Raw genomic sequence first — 21,467 nt, 5'->3', positions numbered from 1 at the left:
TTTATCTATGATACTTTATTTAATCCTGACAACCTTATCTCTAAGCATCCTTATCCACATTTTACTCATGAGAAAATACATTCCAAGTCACAACAACTTAACACGTTTAACAAGTGGCAGACCTAGAAATTGATTACAGATTAAGCAGTCCCCAAAGTCTTCATTTTGGATTTACGAGATCCAGACTTCTAAACATTATGTTCCCTATGCAGTAGGAGCTGCAGCTAAAGAGAAATCTGATATAATGTCATAATCTGGTCGGGAAAAGGCAAAGGTTAGGACTATAAAATTTTGAACATTTTGCTTCAGTGAGGTTAATGCTAAATCATATCCTAACTTACATTTTTCGTTTATATTTCTGGTTAAATTATAGAATTTTATAACCGTCTCAAGTAGTTAATACAATCCAAACCCATTAACATTGTCATCATATAAGCTCTTTTTAACACCACACACAAAAATTTTAATGTATAGAATGTAATCTATGAAAGCATCTGAAATATACCTTAAATTCCAGCAGTTTCCTGTAGGCTAAATGTAAAAATTCTAGGCAGAATCTACAGATTGTACATGGATTTTGCTTTTACTGAATAAAATACATAATGATGTTATACATGTTATCAAGTTGGGAAGTTTTTTCTTGGAATTACTGGAGGTTTTTTTCCTTCCTTCTATCATTACTAAAGCACCCCCCAGTGGCTCTGGTGCCAGCCCTATGACATACCTTCCATGGTGTTGGTCAAAATACTGGCCATACTTATTGCTCTTTGTCTTGATGTAGGATCCTCTAGCAAATCCATGGAAACATGATAAGAACTGGACCGTCTCTTTCTTATTTCTGTTTCAGTAGTGGTGCCCTGAAAATAACATTTTAAATGAAATAACCAATATTCTGGGGTTTTTTTTCTTTTTCTTTTTTTAATTGTTTCAGGTTCATTGAGGGTACAAAGAAGTAGGTTGCACGGATTGCATTTGTTAGGTAAAGTACCTCTTTTAATTGTGTCTCGCCCCCAAGAGGTGAGCCATACACCATTACCTCCCATCCCTGCTCCCTCATTCCCCTGTCCCCACCCTGAATTGATTTGCGTTTTTCTCTTGTGAGGGTATATATTAGATTGTCTATTAATAACCAGTATTTTTGAGGGCAACAAAACTTAAAGCATTCCTATAACAAGTGTTACTTAACTATATGTTCACTATGTTTTCTCAGATATAAACAACTTACTAAGATATTGCTGGAACTAATCTGGAAGTGGTGGGGTTTGTTCTGATAGTCCCAGCACTTTGGAGGCCCAGGCAGGAGGATTGCTTAAGGCCAAGAGCTTGATGCAGCCTGGGCAACACAGTGAGAACCCTTTTTTGCAAAAAAAGTAATTTAAAAAAATTAAGCAGGCATGGTGGCATGCACCTGCAATCCCAGCTACTGGAGAGAAAGGCTGAGGTGGAAGGATCACTTTAGCCAGAAGTTACAATGGGGTATGATCAGGCCACTGTACTCCAGCCTGGGCAACAAAAAAGATCCTGTCTCTTAAAAAAAAAAAAAAGACATTGCCTGAATTATCATTCTTGGGAGCATTTGAAAGCCCACCAAATTCCAAGCTTTTGAGGATGCCTGGGTCTTCCTAGATGGGCTTTCCTATTCCTCCATCCTGGAGTTTTGGGTTAGAGGGACCATGTCTACTGTTGAAATTGGGTAGATAATCTTTTAGCATTTCAACTAGTCCTACCAAGGACTTCAGAATGAAACATATTTCTCAATTTACTCTCAAGTTATTAGATCTTTATAGATATATATTTATGTGGTTTAAAATACAAAAACATTTAAAGTTTCCTTAATATGCATCAGTAATAGTTCTCCTAAAATGTGAATTCCAATTGTAAAATGCTTTTCTTCATTAGGGACAGATAAGATTTCCCATCACCCCTAACAATAAAACTAAAATTTTGAACTAATATATAACTTTTTCTTACACTTGTAAAACAAATGTATCCATTAAATGATCCATAATTGACATTGAAACTCTAAGGAGAGAACACCAATTTCAGGGACTTTGATTTTTTGGCAATAATACTATGATTTGGTACTCACCTATTTCCAAATAAACTCACCAGGACTTCAACATAGACAGATACGTATTTCTACTTCAGGAAATCAAACAGTATTTCTACTTCAGGAAATCAAACGTTATTACAGGAAAAAGGTGTAAAACTGGAGTATTTCAGATGCAGGTCTAATGATAAGTCATTTTCAGCTCTTAGAATTTTGCTTATTTCTGAAAGGGCCATCTGAGTGCTGTTCATCTGTTTTGACCTCTTGTGATGGGAACTACTATTCATAATATTACTTTCTTTCTTAATCTGAATACTTTTAATGCATTGGCAATCAAAATCAAACTTTCCATTCAATCTACATGACTGTCACTAATAGTGATAAATACACATATAAGTCACTCTAAAATTAATTTTAAGGTAAAAAGAAATAAAATTAATGAGGAAAGCAAGATCCCATCTCTGAAAATAAAACTCTTTAAGTCAAAGTGTGTCTCTAAAAATTTAAAGTATTTCCTTTTGTCAGAAAGGGGCAATGTTTTAAGAAAAAGATAAGGTTCTGTAAAGGTCATCTAGTCCTCTCTGCTCTATACAGAACCGTTATGTACAATTCTAGATCTGTCTAATTTCTAATGATAGATTCCAAAACTGCTAATGATATTACTGAGGAAATTCTTTCTTAAGTTAAATTGCCTCAATTGAACTTATGTGTAAAATACAGAAACTGTGCACTTTGGAGGTGTCATTTCCCCATCACTGTTTATTTTCTATTTTCATCTCCCCTCTGCAGTCTCTAAGCGCCTACTTTTTATCTGCACCTTCAACTCATCTTTACTACAGTGTAATGTCCTGCTTCAAAGCACCTATGGTAAGACTGAAGAATGGAGATGGGGAATCACTTTAGTCTTTGCTTTAAACTGGTCCCAACTTTGCCTTCAGAGGTTTATCCCGTCCTTCCTGATAGGACGGGAGATTCAGATAACTACTGAAATATTAAATAGTTTCTGACAGACCGGTGTTCTTTGTCCAAAGTAATTGTGAATTTGTTTTTTGTTTGCTTAATTAACATTTATGAACATCAATGACTGACATACTTGATCATGTATAAGAATTACGTGGGATGCTTGCTAAAAGAAGAACATTCCCCCAGCATTTCAGACGGATTACGTCTGGATAGGCACAGAAATCTTCAGTGTTAAGAAGCATCCCAAGAAATTCTGATGTAAGCATTCTGAGAAACTACAGTTTAATGTATGTTTGTTCCCTTAACCATTTCTTCTTCTCCATTTAAGAAAGTTCAAAATAATTCAATGAACAGAAATATTTTAATATGGATAGACCATAAGTTCAGTAGCCAGCATACCTGGGGTCAAATATTAGCTTCACCCAAAACAGGCCTCAGTTTCCTCCTCTGTAAAATGGGGATAATATTAGAATCTATCATAAAGGATTGTTGTGAGGGTTAAATGAATTAAAACATGTGTAAGTGTTCTGGACAGGTTCTGGAACTTAACTAGCCATGACTATTTTTTTTTAAGAAAAGTTGGCATTCCTTTTCATTCTTCCTGGTTCCTTCACTAGAAAGTTCTACTCTAACTCTACAATACTTGAACATGTGTCTGGCAGAAATGTGTGGGGAAAAAAAAGTGAAAAAGGTCAATGGCTAGTTTCATAGTCCAAGGTAAGAAGCTGCTCTACCAGGTGACTGAAAAATAACTCCGTGCCATTTTAACGTGGCCTAAAAGGCTTGGCCAACTATAAAAAATGAAGTTACATAAACAGAAAACTATAAAAAGAGATTTTATTATAATTCAGAAAACTATAAAATACAATCAAATGACATTGCTGGAATATTTTTATACTAACAAATGAAATTTTACTTAATACTGATATTAAAATAGTCTTATATTTTATGAAATAAATGTCAGTAATGTATCTCTGTAGATGTCCAGTATTTGCAATCCTTTTCCATATGCTTCATTTGGGGGCCACTTTTTTTACAAGAAGAATTTCTGACACTAATATAAAAATTAAAATCTACTCTAAAAATTACAACATATGACTCTGTATCAGAGACTGTCTGAGATACAGGAGTCAGGATCATTTGAGTGGAGGCTTAAAATATTACACAGCACTCTGACCTGAAAACATAGACGATGGTCACTATAGCATTTAGAGATATTTAGTAAGAGTAACTCTTACCACTAGAAATATTTCATTCTTCTTTTAAATGAATAACAAAATCCTTAAGATGCATATTTATTTGTGAACACTGATGTTCTTGCATTTAATTTAATTATGTTAATTAAGTATTATGATTGAAAAATTGTTGCTTTGCTTTTTGGCAAGTTTCACGCTGTAGACATAATGATGAAGGAATACTTCTAAAAACTCTAGGTTTTTAATTAACTAGTAGAAAAGTCTAGATTGAACAACTTGACAAGATAAGTTATCCCTTGATTGAATCAACTTCAGGCCTTGGAACAACAGACTCGGCAAAATTCTGGAATGTGTAAATCGAAAAGCCTGCACTAGCCACAGCTTCCCTTCCATCAGCTGAGGTTTTAGTTGGCCTTACCTCTGGCAAGAGCTGTCCAGCAGGTGAGGTGAGGGCCGAAGGGCCCCCGACCAGGGAGACCACGCCGTTGCAGTCCACGGCACTGTGCATCTTCCCGTTCATGGGCAGAATGGGAAGCACCCGGGAGGCTCGGCTGGCCTGGCTGACGTTGCTGTGGCGCCGTTCTCCGTGCCTGTGCGGCACAAACAGAGAGTCTCTTCGACTGTCATTGTCCTCAAAGGTGCTGTGCTCATCATCTGCAAAGTCATTCTCCGAGCCAATATCCTTTGTTCGGCCCCTGAAGCTGAAAAGGCTGGCCCTACTGTTGCGTCTTGGTGAGAAAAGGGAGCCACGGATGCTCAGTAAAGACTATGGATAACAAGAAAAAAGAAAAACAAACAAACCAGTGAATAGCATGAATAGACGGCATTACGGGAAACATGACCTGACTCCTGGTTCTCATAGCTGTTGACTTAGTTAAGGGAAAGTCGCTGGACAGGTGGAACCAAGGGCTCCCGAGGTGATCGCTGGTGGCATTTTGGTTGACCTCTTTTGTTTTGCTTTTCATTCCCCACCTCCTCATTGTTCATTACCTTCTCTCTTATTTTCTTCTGTTCGACCCATGACTTAACATTGTACATTGTTTTGTCCTGTTTCTGGCTCTTGGAACTGAAATTTTTGCTGGATCCTTCTCTAGAAGCTAATTTCTCTTAACAATCCAATGGGGGAACAAACACACATCTACATTTATGTCCTTTGAAGCCAAAAGTATTGCCAAGAGACCTCACTAGTAACCATGCTCTGATGAAGTCTCACCACAGAGGAAAATAAAATTAATCTTATTAGTAGGTCTGTTTAATTATAGTACAAGGAGCAGCTTCTTTCCTTCCTTTGCATATTTTATAGTGTTCTTCATGAATAAATTAAATAAATCAAGCTGAAATAACTGTATCATTTATTTCTTGATTTTCACTTTTTTGTATCAGGAAATCTGAAGAGCACTGTATTCACAGAAACCTGGTTTCCATGAAGAATCCGATCACACTCATTTACAGTTTTCCAGGTGGTGACCTAGGCTCTGCCAACACGCGGTTTACCTTGTTTCTTTTTTTTTTTTTTTATAGAGACAAAGTCTCACTTTACCACCCTCGGTAGAGTGTCATGACATCACAGGACTCACAGCAACCTCCAGCTCTTGGGCTCTCACGATTCTCCTGCCTCAGCCTCCGGAGCAGCTGGGACTACAGGCGCCAGCACAACGCCTGGCTATTTTTTGGTTGCAGTTCAGCTGGGGCTGTTTGAACCTGCCACCCACAGTATATGGGGCCGTTGCCCTACTCACTGAGCCACAGGTGCCACCCTACCTTGTTTCTTAACCATAGCAGCACTGAGAAGACTGAATCATCTTCTATATGTTACTAGTTTACTTTTATTATCTCACTCTAGCGCATATTTTTTTCCCATGTACAATACCCATTTCTTTTTCTGTTGACAGTATTCTAATTTTTTTTTTTTTTTGAGAAATGTGCCCCAATTCTCAGACCAGGTAATTTGGGAGATACTCATGCCAATTCCTGGATCCATCCATGAGACAAAGTCCCAGGCCTGGACAATTAGTGTATTTCATGTTTTTAGCATAGAAAATAACTTAAAGGGGGGGGGGCATGAATCTTTCATGGTCCTTTACAATTTTAGAGAATTCTCTCTCTCTCTCTTTTCAGATAAGAGTCACACTCTGTCACTCAGGTTGGAGTGCCATGGTGTCAGCCTGGCTCATGATAACCTCAACCTCCTGGGCTGAAGTGGCCCTCCTGCCACAGCCTCCTATGTAGCTAACACGACAGGTGCCTGCCACAACAACTGGATAACATTTCTTATTTTTAGTAGAGATGGGGTCTCACTTCTGTTCAGGCTAGTCTTGAACTTCTGAGCTCAAGGGATCCTCCCAAATTGGCCTCCCAAGAAACTGCTTTCTCAGTTGGGGCTTCTGAAAATACTGATAATAAGTTTGGGGCTACAGTGAGCATCTCACCACCATATGGAAGGAATCTGGACTTGAAATAAGGAGAAAGACCTGGTCATGATAACATATTTTGAGCTGCTGCATTCATCCCTGCCATAAGCTACTCACAGATATTATTTACATGATATAATGGATTCTCTTTTTTGATTTAAGTGAGCTTGAGTTGCATTTTTATGATTATTAATGGAAAGAATATCAATATTTCATCACTGAATATTATTAGTTTGAATTTTTCTTTCCAAAGAATTTAAAATCAACTAAAATTATTATATTATATGTACACAGATTTTTTTCATTATGAATTTTCTGTAGAGAAAGGTGTCTCAACATGTTGTTTAGGCTAGTCTCAAACTCCTGGCCTCAAGTGATCCTCCTACCTCAGCCTCCTGAGTAGCTGGAATTATAAGCACATGCCACAACAGCTGGCTAATTTTTCTATTTTTGTAGAGATGAAAATATCACTCTTGGTTAGGCTTATCTCAAACTTCTGGCCTCAAGCAATCCTCCTACCTTGGCCTCTCAGAATATTGAGATCACGGGCATGAGTCACAGCAACCAACCCTCATCTTATATAATCTGTATATCTCTGACCAACAAATACATTTTTAATTTTCTGTTCAGCTGAAGGTTTATTTCTTCTCAATAATGTCCATAAAACATAACTCTTTTCATGTTTCTTTTTTCTCTTGAATTAGCTATGAGAACATAATAGTTAAGGATTTACAGGACTGGTGACTTATTGCTTATCTCAGTGCAAAGTGAATGGCAGACAGGAAATGGGTTTTTTTGTTTGTTTTTGTTTTTTATTAAATCATAGCTGTGTACATTCATGTGATCACGGGGCACCATACACTGGTTTTATAGACCGTTTGACACATTTTCGTCACACTGGTTAACATAGCCTTCCTGACATTTTCTTAGGTATTGTGTTAAGACATTTACATTCTACATTTACTAAGAGGAAATGTTTGCCAAATTATTTTATGTATCATTTTTAATAGGAGTTACTACTTTAACTATAAGTACTTCATTCAACTAGAGCCATGGAGGGGTTAGAAAGAAATGTTATAAAATTGCATATGTTTGTCAAGGTTCAAAGGTGAGTTAAGCCATACAAGAGTATAGTTTATATGTGACCACTATATGAAAATGATTGTGCCCCATCTGTTAGCATCAACTTCTACTGCTTACATTAATCACATGAACGCATAGTAAGCAAATGCTGTGCCAGAAATTCAAGATGGCTGGTAAGAAAAAAATCCTCCCTACCAGATTAATTTCTTTCTTTCTTTTTGCAGTTTTCTGCCAGGGCTGGGTTTGAACCCGCCACCTGGGTTCATATGGGGCCAGCGCCCTACTCCTTTGAGCCACAGGTGCCGCCCCCAGATGAATTTCTAAAAGCCAAAAGTCCTGGTTTATCACAAATAGGAAGGAAAATAATAACTTAAGAAGGTTTCAAAAATTATTCAATTGTCTTAAAACTTAGAAATTGCATTCTTGACTTTCTTCTCTACCCTGTCCCAGTGTAACGAATTAAGTTGGAGTGTAAGAAATATTTCATATTTCATCCTATTCTACTGAGGCAATTAGATTCTTGGAGTACAGGATTACATTATACATTTTTGCAACATAAATGCAGAAATGGTTGCCAATCCAATCTCCGTTCCATCGTGTGAACAATTGTTCACAAGACAATTGTTCGTAATATTTGGAGGACTTCAGTTCTTGAATAATCTAACAGAAACTATGCACCCTCCACCCTGTAACCCAGGTTAACCTCTATCTGATTTGACATTTTTAGCATTACTTTCAGGGCTTTTAAAGTGGAGTCAATGTGACTTCAGGGTTTCTCTCCTCCCCACCCCCTTTTCCCTCTCCTCCCTTTCTCTCTTTCTTCTCCTCTTTCTCTTCCTTTCTCCCTTTCTAGCCTCTTACCCACTTTTGGACTATTTCTTTACCAGGAAAAAGAAAAGTCTTTATGTTTATAGAGAGACTGATTAGGAAACAAATATCAGTTTGAGCCAGAGATTCCATGTCTTACAAATCAGTGATCACTTATAATGCTTAACTAGCTAGGAAACAAATATTTGTAGAGGTGTGAAGAAGAGACTATTGAAAAAGGTTATTATATCCATGAGTTAAATTGACAACTGGAAAACAGGGACAGAACCTAATCTTTTCAGACTTTAGAATTTACCTAGAATTTGATCTATTGGGTTTGAAATAAAGCAACTTAAAGAGAATCTCTGGTACTTGTTGATGCAAAGTTTTAAATTTAAGCAAAAAAATTAGGCAAAATCTTAGACAAATTCAGCAAAAAGGTACCAAAAATACCAACTAATCCTATCATTTCTTTTTCCCTCCTTCCCTTTCTTCCTTCCCTTTTAAGATGACCAATCCCGTAAACATAATTTTTATTTTTAAGAGATGAATGTTTCTACTGGTAGAGTCATGACTAAGACACAAAATGAGAGCAAATGACCAAATGTTGATGTTTTGTTAAAAATATTCTATTTTAATTTTTAATTCAGCTTCAATTTATTCTCATGTCCTTTGAACTAGGAATGAATTAGGCTGACCTACAAAAATATGTGCATATTGAACATAAAGTTACATGAGACTATACTACAGAAGCTCCAAAGCAGATGTGTAATCCTAGGGACATATATTTTTTACATGAAATCATATTATAAAATTTTTCATTGTTGTAAAAGGCATTCTTTATAAGCAGCTTACTAAAGTAGAAAGTTCAAGGGTTTCAGTGATAGGCCAAATTTGTATACCATTTCAGCCCTAAAGAACTTTATGACCTTGGGCAATTATTCAATGTCACTGAGCCAAAACTATAGTGAAAATAATACTACTCAGCAGAGCTGCTAGCATTAATTATGATAGTGTAAAAAGAATGCCACGAATAGAAGAGGCACTAGAAAAAAAAATACAGCTCTCTCCTCTTCACATCTAAACAGTGGAAATTATAATGAAATTATCACTTACCTAGGATTTTAGTGAAAGGCTAAAGTGAATTAATATTGCAAGTAGCAATGCAATGTGTAAATAATAGCCATGGCCATTGCCACCTATGTTGTCGTTGTTATTGTTACTATGTAGATATTAAGGTTTCACTCCCGGTAAAACTGCCTTCTGAGGGAGTAGGAGAGGCATATTCCTGGGAATTCGCTTGGTAAATTCAAAGATAATTAAGGATCCTAAATTTTAAAGTTTGGCAACTTATATGGGTACTTAAGCCAGAGGCATCCAGTGAACTTTTTCTGCAGTATATAAACGAGGGTATTTTTTGAATGCAAGTGCCATGTTTAACATGAGACAGGTATAATTAAATTTGACTGAACACCACTGTTTATTTAGTGTCATAAATCTTCAGGGCATGTTTACTTACGAATTTCAGCTACATTTTTAGGAAAAAATGCTTCAGTCTCCTTTGAAACAAGGGCATGTGTAATTTGCATGGGGATGGGAACAATTGCACAGATGGTCTGAAAGAGACCCCAGTCTACTTCCGAGAATCTGCCCTCAGAAAACCCACAGCTCCCTGGATTTATGTACAGTAGCTAAGAAGCAATGGGAACCATCTGCTGGCAATGCCTCACGGGGAAAATTTCCCCAAGATGCTTGAGTCTTTAAGAAAACCTCAAAACCACAAATCTTCCAAAGTCCAGTGAGATCTAAAATTTCCTTTCTAGGATTCCAAAAAGTTGTAAAACCCACAAATCCTGAAGCAGTGGCCAAGGCCCTGGATGATCGTTGCCACTCTGAAAGCTCTGTGCCATGCATGTAAAAGGCGGTTTTAAATCCATCAAATTCGGGCTTATTCTTAAGAAAAACTCTTACGGAAGCACATTTCATGTAGCCTAATATTGTTACCTGGTGTGGAGAAGAAAATCTCTTTTCATACGTCAGCCTGCTTCCCTCTAAGGAAAAGCGGAAGCCTTTTCTCCGTATGCTGTCTTCAGACTCCGATTTTCTGACTTTCTCATCCTTCTCTTCCTCACCAGACTGTTCTTTCTGTTTCTTTTTCTTTTTTCTGTTTTTCAGCTCTTTTTCACTCTTGGAGCTCAATTTCGATGCTACTGAAGAACTCTCTGAGAACACTCCGATTCCACCTGCACCGCTGAAGTCTCTGGATTCCGCAGAGGCTGCTGCGGCTGCTGCCTGGAAGGGCACAAAGTAAGTGGTAGTTACATGTCTCCCTCAAAAATCGTCTGTGTTATTGCTCAATTTACCTTTGATATTATGAAGATAATCTTGAAAAACGATTCTCCATTCTGTCAAAAATATTTTAGAAAATAGTACATTGTTATCAGACCAATCAAAGAATAAAGACCAACAGGCATGGGGAAGATACACGTGTCCATGTGACGTGGATGAAAAGCTTCAAGGTCTGACCTCGCACTATGCTTTCTAATCATCTAATAATATGAATAGGACACTCAGAGATCATAACAATTTTTTCTATGATTTGAGTAATATCTTAGGAAGAAAAAAATTCAAGAATTAAAGTTTTTTGTTTAAATAGGTATTTGCCTTCCATCACACTCCCATTTCACAATGAATTTTAGTGCTAGTTTGAATTAATGCATTTAATTTAGTCAAATATTTTATTTTAATGAACTTCTTTTCTCTTTGATGTAAAATGAGTATTTCTCTATGAAATGTACAACAGGGTTGGTGCCTATAGCTCAGCGGCTAGCGTGCCAGCCACAAACACTGGAGCTGGCAGGTTCGAATCCAGCCCGGGGCTGCCAAACAACATGACAACTGCAACCAAAAAACAGGCGGGCGTTGTGATGGGCGCAACTTGGGAGGCTGAGCAACTTGGGAGGCTGAGGCAAGAGAATCGCTTAAGTCCAAGAGTTTGAGGTTGCTGTGAGCTGTGACACCACAGCACTCTACCCAGGGTGACATAGTGAGACTCTGTCTCAAAAAAAAAAAAAAAAAAAGAAAGAAAGAAAGGTACAACAAGGACATATTACAGATTATATATTAGGAAATCCTAGATCATGGCATCTGTATAAGTTTATAAGTTTATAAATTGTAATAGTATAGTTTTGAAAAAATACAGTGATCAATGTTGTTGCTTTTACTTACCTCAGTGTATTTTATTTGTCTAGCTTTTTTTTATATATTTAAGACTACTTAGTGATAAAAGGAAATTGTATTCAATATCCCTCCTCCAGCAAAGGACAAAAATAGGCATAGGCAATTGGATTAGATAATGCCATTAAATCAAGCAAATATAATTCTTGCTTTATTTTGAAGGCTCTTCAAGTCCAAATTAAAGGCTTTAGGTACCCACACATTAAAAAAATAAAATAAAATAAAAAATAAAGGTTTTATAGGGTAGGAGGCAGAGAATGTGTGTTTTAGAACATCTATACACTAATGATTTCCTTATGAGCCCCAGAAGCCTGCATTTAAAATATTGAATAGATCTCTGCCTTTCCAGACTCTGTGAAATAAGCTTCTTAGTTCAACTCTGGCTTTCTGACCTTTCCCACTTCTCATGAAGAACCAGCTATAACTGAATTCCTCTTCCTCTAAGAAAATACTTCAGTTGAGGGCATGTAGGTCTGCCTGCTTTGTGAATGTGAGCAAATGAGGGTACTAATAGTTAATTTCCTCAAGAAGTCATGAGGGAGAAAAATAAGTTATTAAAGCAATTATTATTTTTCATGTTTTGATGTCATTAGCATTGATAATGATCACCAAAATAAAGTAATAATCCTCTAATATCCTGACAGCGTTCCAACACTTACCAAACACGTGACGTGATTCTGTCAACTACCATGCCACTGACCTCAATGTTTCCATCAGAGAATTGAGAAAAAGAAAACCAAAAGGGTCCTCTGCTTGCCAACTATACCTGAGCTTCTTCTTGTTGCTTTTTTAACTGTTCAAGCATCTGCTGAAATTCAGCTTCTTTCTGTTCAGCCTCTTCTAGTGTTGCCTGGTTCTGCTCCTCATAAGCCATGGCCACCACAGCCAGGATCAGATTTATTAGGTAGAATGAGCCCAAGAAAATGACCAGCACAAAAAATATCATGTATGTTTTCCCAGCAGCACGTAGCGTCTGCAAATTGGAAGAGATATTTTAATACATTTTACATAGAAAGTCACAAATTCATACTAGAAGTTATAAAGTATTCTATAACAGTTCTCTTGATCTCAGCATTTTTATGCATTCCTAAAAAATCATTTAATCTATTCTCACCAGTTGGTAGAGGTTTTCCCAGAAGTCTTGAGTCATGAGACGAAATAAGGACAAAAAGGCCCAGCTAAAGGTGTCAAAGCTGGTGTAGCCATAGTTGGGGTTTCTACCGGCCTTTACACAGATGTAGCCTTCAGGACACTGGCTGTAATTAGGTTAAAGGGAAGAATCAAATTCAAATGTGGTTGTTGGGAATTTTGCTACAGGTATTAGTTACTAGTGTCTACAATATCATCTTCCATAGAAAGAGTTTTAGATTTTTGCCTATGATTCTAAAACCTTGACAATTAAGGAAATATAACTATTTCTCTGAATTTTCCTAGGTGTTAGCTCCATGTGCAATGCTTCCTAATAATGAATATTTGTATGATGTCCATAATAATTAAAATCAATTTATTGAGTGCTTTAATAAATATACATTGATTAATTCACGTACTCCTTACAGAAACCCTACTAGTATATGTATTATACCCTTTTGTCATATGAACAGACTGAGGGAAGGAGAAGTAGCTTTATATGACGGGGTCACAGTTTGAATATATGCAGACCCTCCGGTCTATGCTCCTTCTCACTTTGCTGAAATTTACCAAACACGTGTATTTACCATGTCTCAGACACTGACATTGTCTCTGGCGACTTCACATGTTAAGCCATGGAGATCACATTAGTATATCTAAAATATCACACTTGTAAAAGTGTATGCTTATGAAGTGTATGCTCCATGTGCAATGCTTCCTAATAATGAATATTTGTATGATGTCCATAATAATTAAAATCAATTTATTGAGTGCTTTAATAAATATACATTGATTAATTCACGTACTCCTTACAGAAATCCTTAACTCCTTAACTTAATCTTCTAACATATGAGCCACTTTTCTCTCTACTTTCCATTGAGCTAATTTGGAGGATTAGATGTGACCTATTATGGGAAAATAATTACTGCATATTGAGTGTGTGAAGGAGGTGAGAATCCACACCCCAGCTATTCTAAGAGTCAGTATGAGGGGAATTTATGGAGGGCTTTGAATGAACAGTGAGCATGGACTGGGAGGGTGAGAGGTAGCAGGATATTGAGGCTGCTGGAGAAGTACCCCTGAAACTCAGAAGGAAGCATTACTCACCCGGCATCGGAGCTGTTGCCACAAAGCAGAGCATCATTTTGTCCTTCCAAAAAATAAAAGTGACCTATTTAAAGAGCAAGGAATAGAAAGAATCATTAAAAATCCTATGAAACATTTCAGCCAGTGTGTTCAGGTAGCAAAGCTTACAGATATTCATAATGAAATGGATAAAATAATGATATACATCATTAAACGAAAAGAATTAAATAATATCAAATAAATACCAAAACATAACAGTTCTGATTACATAGATGTTTAGAAATTCTACTCTTAAAAGAAAATTTTCAGAAGGAGCAACTATTACCGCATTCTCAAAACAGTATTTATTGCAAATATCAACTCAAATTGCTTGGGATACTTCAAGAAAGAGCTGTGAAGTAAGGTTGCTTGCTTGGCATAAAAGTGAGAGAGAGGGAAGCCTTGTTGTTTCCTAATGTTTCCATGCAAATAAAAGTTTACTTTGCAAATACTTTTTGCCTGGACTCAGAATAGATTCACACATTTTTTCCTGACAATTCTAACTTTATTTCCTGTGAGAAGTAGGCTTAAGTGTTTGTTCCCTCTCATGACATTGTAAATAACTATTTTGTTTGGGGCTTTCGCTTGATTTCTCCCTTTCAAATGAACAAGATAAACTTGTTTCTTTGGCGATGTATGCTAGAGTCTAAGTATACCTGGTTTTTATTTTCAGGATATAATTTACATATAACTTTAATATATTGCAAAGATGATCTCAGGAAACATACACACATATACATATTTATATATTTGCATATAAACATATATATTCCACTTACATAACACATATGACAGTGGAGCTGGGTTCAATGATAGGAAATCAGGGTGAGGTTTATTATATGACATCAATAAGCTTATTCTAATGCCTGTGCCTAAAATAAAATCAAACTATATTGATAAACAACTGACTGAAACCAGACATACAGGTTGGAATATCAGTGAATGAGTGAATTGAGGTTGCTTAACATTCTTATGAGTTCTGATTTCATGTTAATTTCACCTTCATCTCTATTTGCAGATACATTATAAGTATTCAGTACATATTCTGAGTGAACCAAAAAGGGCCAAATTATCTTTCCCCCATCTTAACACGTTTCAGCAGAATATACTCAACAGTTCAAACCATTGATTTATTTATTAAAATGTTTGTAAGTGACTGATCAATGCCTACCAAACGAATATTTTTGTTTATACAGCATATGGAATTACTTTCCACTCTAGTTTTGGAAAAGATAATATATTTTCAAATGGTAACTTTTATCATACAATTAACAGAAGAAACAAAGGAGTAAGGTATCGTTTAATTTCTTCATTACATGCATTGAGTCATCTTAAGTTAGTCTAGATCATTTGGTTCACATCAAAATTGAGACAATTTTCACCACATACAGTTTTTAATATTTAAAGAACTAAATGATTTAATGGTTTATTAAAAGAACATATCTTACTTTTATCTTCAATATATTCATCCCAGTTAAATATGGTCATTGTCCTATTGAACATGGTACCGTTCCCATCCAATGAGTTATTAAAGAAGGAAGTGATATTTATTTCAAAGGAAGAATTATCTGGGGGCCACTGCAGACATTTATTCCTCAGGTTGCCCATGAACAGCTGCAGTCCTATCAGCGCAAACACGCTCAGACAGAACACAGTCAGGATCATGACGTCAGAGAGCTTCTTCACCGACTGGATGAGGGCCCCCACAATGGTCTTCAGGCCTACAGATAAAATGAGAAGGAGAAATTTAAACATACTATTTGACAGCTTCTTTACCCGCAAAAATATCATGAGCTTGTCCTGGAAAATAAACGTGTCATGCAGAATGCCAACACTATTAGTTTAATGGTTGTGGTTGAATAACATTTTCATGAAAAGCCTGCTTGCTGGTGAAAATGAATGAAAGCAGAACTTGTATGTTCATTAGAAAACTGTGAATGGAAACGGACCAAATGTGTATTTCCAAACACTCCTTAGAGCAAAAGAAATGATTTGTTATTCATGCTTAAACATCAACCTTGTGTAAATATTTTGCCTTTCTTTGCAGATGTCTTACTCCCTAACCCCTTATTGGTTTTAGAAAAGTCTGCATGGATAGAGTAGTCAGAAATCTAGGAGTCACTGGATTACGAGGTTATATATTTGTGAATCTGCAATTGTATATATGGGTTAAAAAAGGAAGACATCTGAAAACTGAGCCTCATGCAGCACTCATGCTATCCCTTACTGTTTCATTTTATTTGACTTCTGTTTAAAAGATTGCCAATTTTAGGCCTAAATGGTCAAATTTGCATTAATCTGAATGTTTCATAATTTGGCTTCTATGCGAAAAGCTTGATGTTACAGGATGCAAACCATGTAGCCTGTTACTGCAAATGCCTCATGCAAAACTTGTTAAACTCAAAGGCTGATTTAGATTAGTTTTAAAGAAAGCAAGTGGTAAAAAGCAAAGAATCAAATCCATCCAAAATATGATGTACCAATTCTTGCTTTTTTACATATTTATTTGCAATATGCGTCAAGCAACAAGGCTTCTGCACAAAAGCTGTGATTATAGCACCAATGCAGCTAAAGTCAGCCTCGGTGTTTAACCTAGCTCTCACCTGGAATGACTGAAATAGTTTTCAATGCTCGGAGAACTCTGAATGTTCTCAACGCTGAGACATTGCCCAGGTCCACAAACTCTGTCACATATCTGTAATAGGGAGTTCACACACAAACACAATGACAGAACACAAGAAACAGTTGGAGATATAAGGGGCCTACCACCTTATACCACTTTCTTCTTACCTGGAATTACAGAAATAGTTTTCAAAGCTCTCAAGACTCTGAAAGTTCGAAGAGCTGAAACATTGCCTAGGTTTACAAATTCTGTTACATACCTGTAGAATTAAATCAGAGTTATTCAGAATTTAGCGAAATCTAAGTCTATGTTGGTCTTTCAACAAGACCTTTTCAACTTCAGTGAGTGTTGCCATCCAATTTCCCAATCAAGAGAAAAATGGCATTGCCATCAATCATAATCCCTATGATTTGAGAAACTTCATTGTAATACTTTACAGTGCTAGTTGAAAACAAAGCTGTGTAATTTATAATAATAATTCCTAATTTCTCCAAACTGAATGATTTGATTGGAAGAAAAATATGCTAAACTTACATGCTAAATAAGAAAAATGCTTGCTTTTTCAGGGGATGCCACCATGGAGAAGTACAGTATAGGCTCCCACCAATGATTTGCTCTTTCAGGACAGAAAATGTATTAAGATACTTACGCAAATGTAATGACTGTGAAATCCAGCCAATTCCATGGATCCCGAAGAAATGTGAAATCTTCTAAACAAAAGCCCCTTGCAAGTATTTTAATAAGTGATTCAAAAGTATAAATTCCTGTAAAGGTGTACCTGAGAGAAAATACCCAAGTTCACATTAAAAATCTAGTGGGTAATTTACATGTACAAATCTTAAAGGTGATTTAAACAATAAACAAAAACTAGAGGCCTCCATATTGGTCTTCCTATGTTATAGAGCTTAGGTGGAGCTTAAGGCAAAAAGAAGCATTACATTCCGAAAGAGATTCTTACTGACTGTAAATAAATGAATATTGGACTTTCCACATTAATTAATTTAAAGGATACAAACACCATCTTCTGCTGTATATAATGAGTACTTTTTTGCACCAATTTTTGAGGGAAAAATAAGGATGCACATTATACATGATTAATACTAATTCTGTATCTATGTAAATGCTTTCATTCTTTTATTTATGCTTATGCATTACAAGTATAACACTAGAAAGCAATAATGATATCCATATGCAGACTAATATCCTGTAATATGATAATTAGTTTTGTTGCATTTGTGATGAACTCGCAACAAAAGCATTTTTGACAAATGAAGAGCAACGTATTTCTGTCCATCCCCTTTAGGGAAGAGCTAGCAATCTAGCTGATATTTTTATTAACAATTAATGAAAAATCCCTTGGAAAATGTCAAAAACAATTGCAACAAACTTGAAAACTCTACTGGCTGTGATACCCGGTGGACTAACCAACCAACTGCAACCTTTCAATGTGTTAGTAAACAAGCCCTTTCAGGCCCTAATGAAGAAAGATGCATGCCGTGGATCAGCCACCTGGTAATGATTTAACACTTACAGGCAGAATTAAGAAAGCATACATCATCCAGACTTGTGATTGGATCCTAAGATCATGGAATGCAGTCAGGAAGGTAGTGGTTGTGACATTGTAAAAATGTGTCATCAGCAATGCTATAGATGGAACTGGGGACTATGAAATTTACAGGTGTGAGGAAAGTACACTTCAAAAGAAATCAGAAATTTAGAAATCGAAGATGATACATCTGACATTCACAGTGACGAAGAGCTCTTGGCCTTCTACATGTATGATGCATAAATATCATAAATTTGCTACCAGTGCATTAAATTTCTAGTACACTGTATCTGTTCTTGTATTTTGTAATTATTTGTTACACAAAATTTCTTGTACCATAATATGCTAAAAAATAAATACTAAATTTATGTCATATTACCAAAAAAGGACCTAGTATAAACACATAAACATTTGCATTGAAAAATTAAAACAAAAGATTTATTTTCTGAAAGTTTGGGCCAAAAACATGGGTATGCATTACACACAGGAACACATTATACACAGCAAAATGCGGTGATGCTTACCTATATGATGATATTATCTGAAACACATTGGCTTTCAACCTGATTTAAACAAATAGGCATCCATCCCAAAATGAATGAAGCATCAATGTTTCATAAAGAATGCACCATCAAGAGCCATGAAATATGTACTAATAAAACACAGAACTGTGATAGCCAATAGAAAACGAACACACAAACGGGACACAATTTTTATCAGCAGATATTAGTAAACCACTGGTGATTACTTGAGTATAAGATTCACAAGGAAAATCAAGGGCTAAAATGCTGGCAGTCAAACCATTAATTTGAGCAACTGAATGAGCCACTGCAAGTTTAGTTCTGGAGAAAATTAGGGGTTAAAATAAACTTGAATCAGTGTTTGGTTTAGAGTAGCTAGCATGATGTATTAAAGGAAGTGATGGGGTCTGAAGACATATACAAAGGACAATTTGAAACATAAAAGTATGTCAATATTGAGAGATATTTCTAAATTGTCTACTTACTCCACATTCTTTGTCCAGTCTGGAGGGTTACTCATGGTCATAAATACACAGTTGGTGAGAATAGTGCACATAATGAGCACATTGAATAAAGTAGAATATCGTCAAGGAAGACAAAGTTCAATGGAGAAATCTCACTATCACACACTACCAGGGGGTCACCACCATGAAGCTCAAAAGTTTCATGCTTATTATTATTTTATGCTACTTAGTACTTTAACATTGACTTTTTTTCATTTCTGTAACTTAACAACATTCCCATATCTGAATCATGCTTAACCAGAAAACCGTCAACTATTTTCAGGCTATTTAGGTACTTTTAGTGATTAAAAGGATAAAATGCAAAGAAATAAGTTCATTGGTGAATAATTTATGAATGTAAGTTTTCTTAATGACAGACTCAACTGAACAACAGAATGGCAAGTTCAGCATGTATGCAAATCCCGGATAAAATTCAACAGGAGAACTTAAACAATTAATTAAAAGCATTATGACTTCAAAATGTCTTCCAAGAAGGTCCTTTCTACATACGCTATATAATGTACTGTAATTGCTCATAAGATTTGAATTGTGAGGGAAGATGCAGGTGTTTGCATTGGCATTTTTTTGATTTATAACTGAGGGCACCTTCTTTGAATCTCAGTTGACTTGGCTATCAAAGCAAGAAAAAATAGCAATTTTACAAGATTGATATGAGGATCAAATTAGTTAAAATACGTTACATTTTCCACAATTTAATTGGCCTGGTACATATAGATGTTTGATAAATCTTGTTCCTTACTCCCTAATCATAGAGATTACTGCTTATAACAAATATCTAGTCTATTTGATCCTTTACCACTTTGCCTATGTTGGTATAGACAATGCCTTTCCCTTTCCTTTACATCGAATAAATAGTAAGTAATACCTATTTAAGAAAATATTCAGTAGTCAATTGAGATGATTTTCTTTCATAGTTAATAAAAAACACAGTAAAGATTCAGGCCAGGCACAGTCCCATGCCTATAATCCTAGGACTGTGAGGGGCCAAGGTAGGGGGATCACTTGAGATCAGGAGTTTGAGATCAGACTGGACAAAAAGCAAGACCTCGTCTTGACATAAAAAATGAAAAGTTAGTTGAGTGTTGTGGTGCATGCCTATAGTCTCAGCTCCTTGGGAGGCTGAATCAAGAGGACTGCATGAGCCCAGGAGTTAGAGGTTGCAGTCAGCTGTGATCACACCACTGCACTCCAGGCTGGGAAACAAAGTGAGACCCTGTCTCAAAAAAAAAAAAAAAAAATCAAAATAAAGATTCAATTGCTGATGTAAGCACTCCAATTTGTACAAATAATCAACAAACTGGAATGGGCATAAATGTATTTATGATCTATGTATAAAAGACAATAACAAAATAAAATTATATAAAAAATAAAATAAAAATTATAAAAATATAAAAATATAAAAAAAGATTCCGTTGCAATTATGTAAAGCAGCAAATTTATACACAATTATCAAAATCCTAGTAATGGAATAAATACTATTCAGAATCTTTCTTACTCTTTATTTTTTATTGTGAGTCATCTCACTACTTACACATAACAAAATATAAACACAATTTCAAGAGCAGTACAACAGGACAGCGAGTAACCAATATTGTGTTGATCTACAAAGGAAGGTTTTTTGCATCTAAGACTGGTTTCAGTCAAAGCAAACATTGATTTTTTTATTTTTAGCAGCAGTACCATAAGGCTCATGCTTAATTCTCAGCTTGTTCAAATACATCGACATGAAAACAGGTATAAGTAAATGATATGGATCAGCCACGTGGGGGCACTACAATCTACAGAACACAGGAAAAACACCGGTTCAAAGAAGAAACACAAGGTTTTTCCTTTATTACTAAAAACAAACGAAAAATAAGTTAAAATTAAAGATGACATGCTACTAGTTACAGCACATTATATTAGTTATTGGTATAAAACCAAATGATCCTCTGTGCCTACTGGCTTAGGCCCGACTGGGAAAGAACACCCCTTGGCAGATTGGCACCCCTGTAAATTGTGGTCACCACCCTCAATGTCCCTCCACACAGTCCTGTATTTTTCCACCTTACTCACCCTCTTGATCCCTGCAAACACAATTTCAAATATTCTCCACTTTCCTTTAACCTCCAACTTTGGTCTTCCTTCCCTCTCCATTTCAAGCTGATGACCTCATTTTCCGCTTCACAGAGAAAAGAAGTAACATAATACAAGGGCATCTCCACTCCCCAGCCCCAGAGCGACAAACCTCTCGGCACCTTTCCTCCCGCCTAT

The 21,467-nt window shown here is 36.1% G+C and overlaps 1 protein-coding gene across 3 annotated transcripts in view; it reads right to left on the bottom strand.

Moving 5' to 3' along the window:
- LOC128590433 (sodium channel protein type 2 subunit alpha) overlaps positions 1-21,467 on the bottom strand; it is a 154,797-nt gene that overhangs the window by 74,774 nt on the left and 58,556 nt on the right. For 2 of the 3 annotated variants that reach the window (XM_053597749.1, XM_053597750.1), the window contains exons 4-13: positions 19,176-19,266; positions 17,273-17,401; positions 16,604-16,695; positions 15,449-15,721; positions 13,983-14,046; positions 12,862-13,003; positions 12,514-12,720; positions 10,515-10,802; positions 4,628-4,975; positions 725-857 (exon numbers count right to left, since the gene is read on the bottom strand). In XM_053597749.1, the coding sequence (XP_053453724.1) occupies positions 725-857; positions 4,628-4,975; positions 10,515-10,802; positions 12,514-12,720; positions 12,862-13,003; positions 13,983-14,046; positions 15,449-15,721; positions 16,604-16,695; positions 17,273-17,401; positions 19,176-19,266 (1,767 nt within the window). Of the gene's footprint in view, positions 1-724; positions 858-4,627; positions 4,976-10,514; positions 10,803-12,513; positions 12,721-12,861; positions 13,004-13,982; positions 14,047-15,448; positions 15,722-16,603; positions 16,696-16,790; positions 16,883-17,272; positions 17,402-19,175; positions 19,267-21,467 lie in introns of all 3 variants that reach the window. The other variant, XM_053597748.1, reaches the window with a different exon arrangement.

Source organism: Nycticebus coucang, chromosome 7 (assembly GCF_027406575.1).
Source record: "Nycticebus coucang isolate mNycCou1 chromosome 7, mNycCou1.pri, whole genome shotgun sequence".
In the NCBI taxonomy this organism is placed as follows: domain Eukaryota; kingdom Metazoa; phylum Chordata; class Mammalia; order Primates; family Lorisidae; genus Nycticebus; species Nycticebus coucang.
The sequence above is the reverse complement of the archived record's forward strand: the minus strand, read 5'-3'. Positions and strand labels throughout refer to the sequence as shown.